This window comes from Dinoponera quadriceps, unplaced genomic scaffold (assembly GCF_001313825.1).
Source record: "Dinoponera quadriceps isolate SergipeBrazil2010 unplaced genomic scaffold, ASM131382v1 scaffold1146, whole genome shotgun sequence".
NCBI classification, from domain to species: domain Eukaryota; kingdom Metazoa; phylum Arthropoda; class Insecta; order Hymenoptera; family Formicidae; genus Dinoponera; species Dinoponera quadriceps.
Genome location: NW_014555229.1, coordinates 166914 through 177150, shown reverse-complemented (window position 1 = coordinate 177150; position 10237 = coordinate 166914). Strand labels below are relative to the sequence as shown.

Below are 10237 nucleotides of genomic sequence, written 5' to 3'. Positions count from 1 at the left end.
GGGGGGGGGGGGAGAGGGAGAGAGCACATTGTGGTCGCTGACCCGCCCGGAACGTTGACTCCATGTAGTCAGTCCCCCCTTTTCTTATTTTCTTCCATTCTCCGTTTACCGGCCGTCCTCTTGCAACGCGCACAGCGTATACCTTCGATTACGGAGTTACCGCGGTGTTACCTTACCTCACCACGGCTTGCCGCGCGTCACGTCTCGCCTGTTCGCGTCGCCGATGCGTTGCCGCCGCGATTGTGCGTATCCTGGCCGCGCGTTTCTGAAAATCCACCTCCTCCTTGTGGACCATCCCGCTCTGCCGCCGTCGCCGCCGTTGCCGTCTGCGTGTCATGTTACCAGCTTTCCTCGACTTTTCAAACTGACTACTTTCATTTTTAGCCTCTCCCGGCCGTCAGCCGCTAATTTCCGCGGACACGCGCACTATGTGCCTTTTATCGATTTTCCGAATTTTACCCCCTCCACCTTCGTTGGCGGAGAAAGTGGCGAACCTTGGCGGGAAATATGTTAAAGAACGGATCATTTCGGTTTCTGTTCGCGCTTCCCGACTTCGCCGGAGGCGTTTCCGTTTCACGTACGCACGAGGCATCCTTGACATTTCGACGTTCGAAATATTACGTCCAAATTTGAGAAACTTTGTTTTCCGGTGCCCGTGAGTAATGTTATGTTCCTCGTTATATGCGTGTTATATGAGTGTTTAAAATGCGCTTGCTCTTACGTAAAACATCACTGCTGTGTTGTAACTCAAAACCGTAAATGTAAATATCGCCGATCCAGTGAAAGAGCAAGGACTTCGAGTTTTTCGAGAGACCCGGAGAGGTCACTTTTTTCTTTCCTTTTTTTTTTTTTCGTAACAAGGAAACACACACCGACGAGAAGTATGCGCCCTCGGTAATTTCGGCGACGACTTCAGCGACTCGGCGCGTCTCTAGCGTGGAGTTACGAGTACCGTTAGAATCGTTATCGTTCCCGCATCGAGTCTGGGATTCGAGTCCTACTTACTAACGGTACCCATTTATTTCAAGCGGAGAGGGCTGCACCCGTCCTCCCCCCTCCCCCCTCCGGCTCGTTTTTAGCGCGCGAGGGATTCACCGGTTTATGACTGTTTCACGATAATCGCCTAATCGTTATTAACGATCGAGCGGGTCGGAGATGCGGCTTTTTGCCATCGAGCAGCGAGAATACCGACATTCCCTTCATCATCGTGCGACGACGAACCGGCATTCTTGAGAAAATTTCTGCAAGAAATCGGGGTCTCTGTGTTGGCCCGTGAAGAAAGGGGACACAATTGATGAAACGAAGGAAACTTTGCCTCCTGTTTTTCTCGCGAGGTGAAAGGACCTAGACGTGGATATACCTGAATATACCTGAATACACCTGGACTCTTTCTTGTCATTTTTTAGGCCTTCAGATACGAATATTCCAAACTTTCAACGTAGAATATACTTATACGTGTGTAGAATATAAACAAATATTTCACGTCAAGAGATCAAACGTTCGTATTTCAAGAGCAAAGCAACAAAAATATCCACAGGGTAGGTACACGTCCGGGTGCTTTTACCGTTACCAGAAGGCCGTTCTTAGTAAGTAATAACGGCGAATAGAGAAGCCAGAGGGCGTCGAGAGAGAATTTTAAGAAAGAAGTGGACACGTGTATCATTTTATTATTATATTTCACTTTGCTCGTCACGCGCAATTCCCACTCACCTTGTTACACGTCCACGTGGCGAAGCGCGCGCATTCGTTCGTTTGGTCAACTGAACGTCGCGTGTTTGTACAGCAACACGTATCTCCCGTAATTCGATTCCGGGAAATGCGTGTGGAACAGTTTGGCGATCAGCTTGTACGGGCGCAGAAATCTCGCTATCTTGCTCGCAGCGCAGTCGAACGCGATCACGTGAGTGGGCAACGGGACCGCGCTGTTATTAACGTAATTAACGTCGAGCCAAGCCGCCGGATCCGCGAAAAATCGATCCGCCTCGTCCACGTAGTCCCCGACGCCGTTCAGATTCGGCTCGCACGTCAAGAACCTTACGGACGCGTTCACGTGCAAGTGACTGTAGAGCGGTGTGGCGTGGCACGGGGTCAGGATCAGCGTGTCCGTCGGCCGCGAGGTAGGGCTCGCGCGGGCGATCTCGTCCCGCAAGAGTCCCATCGCGTCCAACGCGCCGCGTTGATGAATCAGGGAGAAGTAAAGGCCGGGCATGACGTTGCTGAACACCAACAACGCCAGGGCGGTCTTACGCGCGAATTCGGTGACCTTCGGTAGACGGTACGTGCACGCGGAACTCGTGTAGATGAAGAGCGGCAGGAGCGGCAGTACGAATCGGAATTCCTTGTGGGGCAACAAGGAGTAAACCGTCAAGGTCCAGCCGATGGCTACGAGCATGATCGTCTCGCGCTGGAAGTGAACGATATGTCTGAGTATTCGCCAAGCGGCGAGGAGAAACGGAACGCAATACAGGCCGAGCAGTACCGGCAAACCGGCGAAAATGTACCACAACGCGTGCTGCGTGCCGTACACGCTGCCAATGTCTCCGAGCACGTTCACTCGGAAGAACTTCCACGGGGTGACGACGAGTGTTCCGTAACAGATGCTGTCTATCAGTACGGAGATCACGAAACACGCGCAGCCTATTGCCACATATCGCCCGAGTAACGTCGCTCTCTTCTCCGTGCTTGTAGAAATATGATAAGCGCACAGAGGAAGCCACATGATCGCGCAGGTGGGCCTCGCCATACTGAGGAAGCCCACGATCCACAGGAACTTCACACTTTGCGCATGACTACCCTTCCACGGGAACATGGTCAAGGCTATGGTGGTGCAGGCGGTCTCTACGGTGTTTATCAAGGTCCTGGTGGCGCAGTAGTACCAGTACCAGTTGAGACACAAGACCAGCAGCATCCACTTGCACTTAGTCCACTGGTAGAATCTGTAATCCGCGTAAGCAACCAGGACAGCTTGCAAGACTCGAGGCGATATCATCAGGAGCCACGCGAAGTCTACGGAGAACACAGCGAGTATGCGATAGAGGATCGATATTAAGAATGGATAAGTGTAGCTGCGAATCATCGTCGTCCATTCCCAGGTGAGGTGCCCGTAGCCGAAGGCTGCACGATGAGCCACCTCCAGGGACTGCCAATATTCGTCCGGCACATGGGATGTCTGCACCAGTAACACGGCAGTCAACCGCCATAATATCAGACGAGATAACGTCCCAAGCTTTTTCGGCAGGAGCATCTCGAGCTAATCCGTGCACGTCATTTTTCCGATCGGAAATATACTTCCGGACCACGTTGACGGTGTCTACTTAAAAAGACGGCGCTATGTTACCTGGTGAATAAAGAAATGGAATGGATCTCGGACATACTCCCGATCCGTAATCCCGGCAATCTCATCCGTTAGCAAAAGAAAACACATTTGTGTTATTACCGAGTATATTTCTCGATTAATCTTGCGGTGATCCTCGATCGTTCACCGACAAACTCCGTGGAAAACACTGGCCAAATTAGGTTAGGTACCAGCCGGTAGTCATAGGTCGCGTAGAACGAAGAACAATAGAAAGAACGTAGATCTTGCAACACGAAAGATGTCACTGGCTGAATGAACCCCGTTAAGCCTGTTACACGAATCAGAGCAAAGTTCACTAAATTCAAATTTAGTTAAGTTTGTTCTGATTGGTCAAATTTCAATCCGATCTTAATTCTGATCCGATCTTAATTCTGATCCGTAGTGTGACACGGAAATAAGGTCCGTCCAGCAGACTCGCATTATTACATATGCATGAAGAAATCAACGAATCATAATTCGTGCGAGAAAAAGGTGTCTTCTATATTAAGGCTGGCGGCACACAGGGCTTGTTTTCGTGCCGGACTGCTTGCTGGATAGAAATACTGCGTTCTGATTGGTGCATTTCTAAAAATGGATGACAATACACCAATCAAAACGCAGTGTTTCCATCCAGCGAACAATCCAGCACGAAAACGAGCATGCATCGTGTGCCGCTGGCTTTCAAATTTTCCGAAACTTTCTCGAAAAATCATCGAAGTAGGAACGATTGGAGCGCCATCTCGCATCTGCAACGTCCAAACAAAAACAAAATGGCCAATCGAGCTGTCGACTTTCGTTGACAGGACTGCTTCTTCCCTGCGTCGCGCGAAGACGCGTCGCACCGATGAGCGCGTCGCTCCCGCGGAAAGCGGCGATTCGATTGGCTGTCGTGCAACCCGCCTCTCGCGTCCAACTGAAAGCCATCGCGCTCTTCCAGAAAGAACGAGCGGACGCACACGTCACTTCCTGCCCGTGCGTCGTCGAGGTTTTGTGCGCAAAAGCCGAACGATCGAATCGATTGAACCAGGTCTATATAGATAACGATACTCCTTGGACGAACGGCGTGAAGTCGATAGCATCGTTGCGAGCGAGCGAGCGAGCGGTGGTCGATAACCGATGTTAGGCATCGGTCTCTTCGACGCGAGAAATTGAACTTCGATATCTGCGGAATAATTCATCGACGGGGGAACACGAGGAGAGATAGATATATCGGCGCGAGTGCGCGGCACGCGGTAAATTTGTTGATCCTCTGCAAGGCGGTCGGCGCGGGCTGAAATTGTGCGTGATCCTTCGCGTGATGTTTCTTGGCGCGGCGTTGCGCTTGAAATTATGCAACGAAAGTCCACCATTTTGACGAGATACGGACGATATTATGCGAGGTAGTCCAGGTATGCCGCGGTGGCGTTAAAACGGTGTTGTTGCATCGAGCGTCGTTCCTCTGAGAGAAAAGTAACAATACACACGCACACATACACGATAAACAGCGTCAATGCCGTGGCGTTGAGCCCGCCTGATATGGAGAGCAACAACAAGCAATCGTCGCCGTTGAACAGCTCGATGAAAGCGAGCATGTTGGAGGACAGCAAAGACAGCAAAGACATGCAACTGGTATTGGCGAAAATGATGGAAGAGAAACACACGTTCACGTATAAGAAACTTGTCGTGCCGATGTCGATGAGGAGTATTTATTGGAAATTCTTTGGGTTTCCAGCCACGGACGATGGTGATATCCTCACCAAGGTGAAGATTGTATGTATACTGTGCAAGACCCAGATTGCGTACAATCGCAATACGAGTAATCTGCGTATGCATCTGCAGAACAAGCATGCCCAAGAGCTGCTGGAACTCGAGCTGACCAATCCACCGCGTAAACAGGGGCAAGTTGTCCCTCAGGAGACCAAGGAGCGCAGGCTGCAGAAAAGACTGCTGAAGGGTCTCAGTCCGGCGCAACATATTTACACCACCAACGTGGACGGCACCGTTCAAATAGACGGTGACATACAATTTGTCACGGATCCTAATATCAATCTGTCCAATATTGAGGATGACATCACTATCGGCCAACCACTGAGAATGATGATCAAGGATGGACCCAGCAACAATAATCAGAACGTAGCTTTCCTCATGTCGGAGGACAATGGCACCAGCCAGTCCAGCATAGACGGAAAGACCGTGTCGGATGCTATAGCTGAGTTCATCATAATGGACCTGCAGTTGCCGGAAGTTGTGGAAGGTCGTGGTTTCCAGAGACTGGTGGCTACTTTACGTTCACCTTGTGAGATCCCCAGTAAGAACAAATTGGAGGAGGAGATCATACCAAAGATATACGACACCTTCCGGGACTCTGTGTTAGAAGTGCTGTCGGAGATTACCTCGGATGTAGGAATGACGATCGAGGAGTGGAAATCGATCTCGGACGAGAGCTTCATCACAGTGTCGATTTATTATCAGAATCCCGGCGAGGCGGCCTTGGAGTGCAAAGTCTTGAGTACCATTCACGCGCCGTTGGACTGGGACGAGTCCCAGTGGGGTAATATTTTGGATCTACTGCTGTTCGAATGGCAGATCAAGATCGAGAGGATAACAGCGGTGGTCGTCAGCACCTCGAGAGTAGAATTACACAACGCATTGAGGAGCCGTAATGTGACTGTAGTGCCATGTTTGCTCTATTCTTTACAAGTATGCGCGCAGGCTTGTTTCGAGGATGCCGAAGTAGCTGCGATATTGTCCAAATGCCGAGCGGTCATTGGAATGATTATAAGTCATCCAGCCGCGTTTGCGACGTTAAGCATGCAAGAACAAATGTCAGAGGTATCTTTGCATAAATAGCTTATATATTTGTTTAGTTATAATCCAGTGTATGTGTGTCGATTATCTAGTGTGTGATTCATTACATTAGAAGAAACAATACTTCACAAGTATTTCATAATTTCGTTACTTTTGTTGTAGCAACTGGAGGAGAACACAATGCAGATAGATTACCCCACCGTTTGGATGTCGACGTACACGATGCTGGAACAAATGGTTGCGCGTCGTAACATAATCACATCCATCTTGGAAAGTATAGAAGGTATAGATCAGGAAGTATTTGAGCTCACCGGCGAACAATGGAAGATCATGCAGGATCTCGTGAATGCTCTGAAACCATTCAAAGTTACCATTATGACGTTGAGCGAGGAAAAAATGCCTCTGATATCGTTGCTGAAGCCTTTACTTTGGCAACTCGTGTCGTCGCATCTCAAAGTGAAGAACACCGACAATGATGTCGCCAAAACGTTCAAAGAATCCTTGTCGAACATGTTATGCGAACGATATTCCAGTAACGACATCTCGTTACTACTGCAAATTGCAACTACTTTGGATCCGAGGTAAATCTCGTCGTTTGGTATCTTTTTGAACTAACTGTATTATTTTCGTTTTTATATTATCACTGTTTTTTCCTTCAATTTTACGTGGAATACAGATTCAAACAATTGCCTTATGCCACGGAGGAGGATAAAAAGATGGTCGCTAACCCTATAAAGGAAATGCTGACGAAGCTGATTCAGGAGGAATCCGGGGAAAACGGTTCTGTAAGGGTCCAAAATGAACCACCAAGTAAAAGACCCAAATCAGGTAGGTTCTCAGCAGTGTTGCTATATCCAGGAATTTATTCCTAAATTTGGGGCTTTGAGGAAATCCTAGGATACGGGGAGAGATTTGATAAAATTTTAATTTATAGGGATCTTAAGAATTATTCAAATTGGAATTAAATTTTCGAAAATCGAGGGATTTTTTGCCTGGGTTAGGGATAAAGTACAGGAATTTCTATTATTTTTTTTTCATGTTGCGACACTAGTTCTTAAGCTGTGATCAGCATGTGACGTAACTCCAACAGCGATATGAAACATATACTGAAACGAATATTTGGTTATAGGAGGCATGATGGAGTATTTTCTCGGTAACTATTGCATTACGAAGAACGGAGTACCCGCGGAGAAGAAAGCGGATCTGGAGATTGTCCAATATCATTCGGAATCGACGGCACCTCTAGACTGCTGTCCATTGCAATGGTGGGCCAAGGTGTCCGCAAAGTGTCCAAATCTCGGGAAACTAGCGAGCAGGTATCACTGCGTACCTGCCTGCTGTGCACCGCCGACACGGATACCGGCGGACGTGCAGATCCTGTACGACTCTAGGCGAGCCGCGATACCACCTCATTTAATCGACAAACTCCTCTTCCTACATGGTAATCACACGGTGTGAAGAGGGTTTTTTTTTTTTTTACTTATTCTTTACCTTATCCATCCTCTACGAGAAACTGTTCGAAAGAGTGCGTGCTGTGTATGTGTATATGTGTCCAGTAAAATATGAAGTATCTTCATGAGGAATAGAAACAAACTCGCATTATAATATAATACGGGATTCGAGTAATGTGCACGCACGCGAAGGAGAACTCTGTGTATAGATGTATAATACGAGAATTAAGTCATATAATGTGTCGTGTGTGTGTGTGTGTGTGTGTGTGTGTGGTGTGTGTGTGTGTGTGTGTGTGCGCGCGCGCGCGCGTGTGTATGCGTATATCGCATAAGTATAACAAATTTGAAATATGTTTTCAATCGTATGTATTTCGTTGATTACAGTTACAGATTTGATACAGATACTAAATTGTGATTGACAAAGCGTATATTGAAAACATCTTAGGGTTGTACATTTGGATTACTTTAATAAAAATATTAGTTCAGTTTTACCAAAGCTTAATACGTTCTACTATTTTTCGATAATTTCGTACCGTTAAATTAGGGAACAGTTCGTTATAACTGTCGTGGAGGTTTCTACATGGTCAACTTCTATCGTGTCTTTATTTTTATCTATTGATAGACTGTATATTTCATGAGAAGTCAAGACGTACGACAAATCTGATAGAATACTTGACAATGTAATTTTTTACCTCGATAATATTGATGATACATCAAAATGATTAAAATTAAGTTGAAGGTATATATAATAGCGAATAATAGCATTTATATGCGTCGATTTAATCTTACTCGTCTTGTTTCTTGTAACTGCGTTATACATAATTACGAGGAGCGCATAATTTTACATTATTATGATATGTAAACAAATTTCGTAATATCTTCTGTTAGATGAAAATACCACAAATATTTTTCTTCGATATTCCTTGGTAAGTATTCATTGTAATTGCACAGTTGTATATAATGCGAGAGAAAGAGAGAGAGGAGGGAGTTGTTTCTTGTCATTATATTGCATAATGTAACTTTAATTGATATTAATCGCTACCAATATATAAGTTATTTTAGTGATTTTCGGAATTATGCATTTAACGAAAAGGCCAACACTTGTGATATTAACTTACGTTTTAAAATTCCGCGATGATAGAAATATTATAGAGAATATAATTAGTATACATTACCAAATAATTTTAATTATTGCACTGAATATCTTTATTAATTACACAATTTATGTCATGCAATTACTATGAGTAAACAATACACGAAATAATTTTCCTTATATATACNTCGTGATATATATATACATATATGTACATATAAATTATATATATATATATATATATATAATTAACTAATTAATTCCTTATATATATGTATATAATTATATATATAATTTAACTTTATACATCTAACGTATGTATATGTGTAAATATTATGAGACCCATGGCACACAAAAATGTAAGCAGCAAATTAATTAACCAACATTACAGTCAATTATTCCTCTAAAAAATAATCTAAGAACAATCGACTATGGTTGGTCAATTTACTATTAATATTTTTATGTGCGTATGTGTATGTGCACCATGGGATTCCAAGTATAAAATATTTGATTATCCAAATTTAGAAATCGATCTATTTTCATATATAAATTTATAAGTTACACGAATCTCATTATTACCATGCTGTGTAAGTTTAATGTATATTTGTATAAATATAAGTGCAATATATAAATAGCTTAAATATTCAAATTATATACAATTGCATCCTTCATATATGCTGCTCAATTTTATTCACGTGTAATTATTCATGAAATACTAAGCTGCTTTTGCAACCAAGCGGAACCTCTGTAAAATCTTGGGTCACCGATTCTCAAGGAAGCCCTCTTGTAAAAGTAATAATACAGTACTGCAACTTTTAGAAAATTTAATATTGTAAAATGCTTATCGAAAGGATATTCTTTTCAAGCATTTCTGAAGTTGCGTACCTGTTCTATGCATGGAATAAAGAGTATGAAACCCTCTCGTCCAATAATGCTTTAATGGCGCTGACCAATGTATGGTAATGTGCCATGTGTGTAAACTAATGGACAGTATCATGTATACAATACATAGTATCAATGTTATACGGAATCTCGTATACAGCAGTTGTATCAATCCTGCCTGAAAGGCAATTTTTTTTAGATATTTCTCTTACATATAAGACTATAAATAGGTAAATAAGTTAATAAGTAAATAAGTACTCACCTGGAAAATATAAGTAGAGAAGAAATTGACCAAGAGTAGCGTCAGATTCGCAATAAGACAAAAATCTTGAATTCTAAAAAGAACATCGTATCGTGTAGCAATTAAGTATAATTGTTTAAGTACGAGATATGAATATAAAAGCGCTACAAGATTTACACACACGTAAAGCACCAGTAAATCCGCCGGATGCTGCCTGGAGAAGCTTGCGAACGAATTGACAGAAATATCGAAAAGTAATATAGCGTACTGCAATATCACGATCGCCGTATACTGCTTTGTATTTAGAGTATTCATTTACCACCTGCAAAAGCTTTCGTAAAATATGAAAATTAATTACTATGCATTTGTGAGAATTTCGTTGTATCGCTCGAAATGGAGGTACACAATTGGTTGCTATGACAATACTACCGTACAAATTGCAGGGAAAT

At 44.0% G+C, this 10237-nt stretch overlaps 4 protein-coding genes and 1 long non-coding RNA gene across 7 annotated transcripts in view; 2 read left to right on the top strand and 3 right to left on the bottom strand.

The window, feature by feature from the left end:
• Positions 1 to 1048, bottom strand: part of LOC106743588 (RNA-binding protein fusilli) — a 50785-nt gene extending 49737 nt beyond the window's left edge. The window contains exon 1 of the mRNA XM_014617584.1: positions 177 to 1048. Within this exon, the coding sequence (XP_014473070.1) occupies positions 177 to 337 (161 nt within the window). The 5' untranslated portion in view covers positions 338 to 1048. The remainder of the gene's footprint in view (positions 1 to 176) is intronic.
• The window catches only part of LOC106743591, an 11017-nt gene extending 8246 nt beyond the window's left edge, over positions 1 to 2771 (top strand). The window contains exon 3 of the long non-coding RNA XR_001374380.1: positions 2689 to 2771. This is a non-coding gene — a long non-coding RNA (uncharacterized LOC106743591). The remainder of the gene's footprint in view (positions 1 to 2688) is intronic.
• Positions 1658 to 3532, bottom strand: LOC106743589 (GPI mannosyltransferase 3). 2 transcript variants are annotated; one of them, XM_014617586.1, is made up of 2 exons: positions 3437 to 3532; positions 1658 to 3337 (listed from the first exon to the last, which is right to left on the bottom strand). In XM_014617586.1, exon 2 carries the CDS (start codon positions 3242 to 3244, stop codon positions 1757 to 1759), a length of 1488 nt encoding a protein of 495 aa, XP_014473072.1. In that variant the 5' UTR covers positions 3245 to 3337; positions 3437 to 3532; the 3' UTR covers positions 1658 to 1756. The 2 variants fall into 2 exon arrangements, with proteins under 2 accessions (XP_014473072.1, XP_014473073.1); XM_014617587.1 differs by having other exon boundaries at positions 1658 to 3310.
• Positions 3533 to 4322: 790 nt separating this feature from the next.
• Positions 4323 to 8063, top strand: LOC106743598 (zinc finger BED domain-containing protein 1). The gene is made up of 4 exons (XM_014617597.1): positions 4323 to 6145; positions 6284 to 6702; positions 6798 to 6949; positions 7251 to 8063. The coding sequence occupies exons 1-4, from the start codon at positions 4850 to 4852 to the stop codon at positions 7577 to 7579; spliced, it is 2196 nt and encodes a 731-aa protein (XP_014473083.1). The 5' UTR covers positions 4323 to 4849; the 3' UTR covers positions 7580 to 8063.
• A 914-nt stretch (positions 8064 to 8977) lies between these two features.
• On the bottom strand, positions 8978 to 10218 carry LOC106743586 (transmembrane protein 138). Of its 2 annotated transcripts, none has more exons than XM_014617583.1 (4): positions 9970 to 10218; positions 9810 to 9882; positions 9551 to 9725; positions 8978 to 9471 (listed from the first exon to the last, which is right to left on the bottom strand). In XM_014617583.1, exons 1-4 carry the CDS (start codon positions 10101 to 10103, stop codon positions 9371 to 9373), a joined length of 483 nt encoding a protein of 160 aa, XP_014473069.1. In that variant the 5' UTR covers positions 10104 to 10218; the 3' UTR covers positions 8978 to 9370. The 2 variants fall into 2 exon arrangements, with proteins under 2 accessions (XP_014473069.1, XP_014473068.1); XM_014617582.1 differs by having other exon boundaries at positions 8978 to 9477; positions 9970 to 10215.
• Between the last annotated feature and the right edge of the window lie 19 nt (positions 10219 to 10237).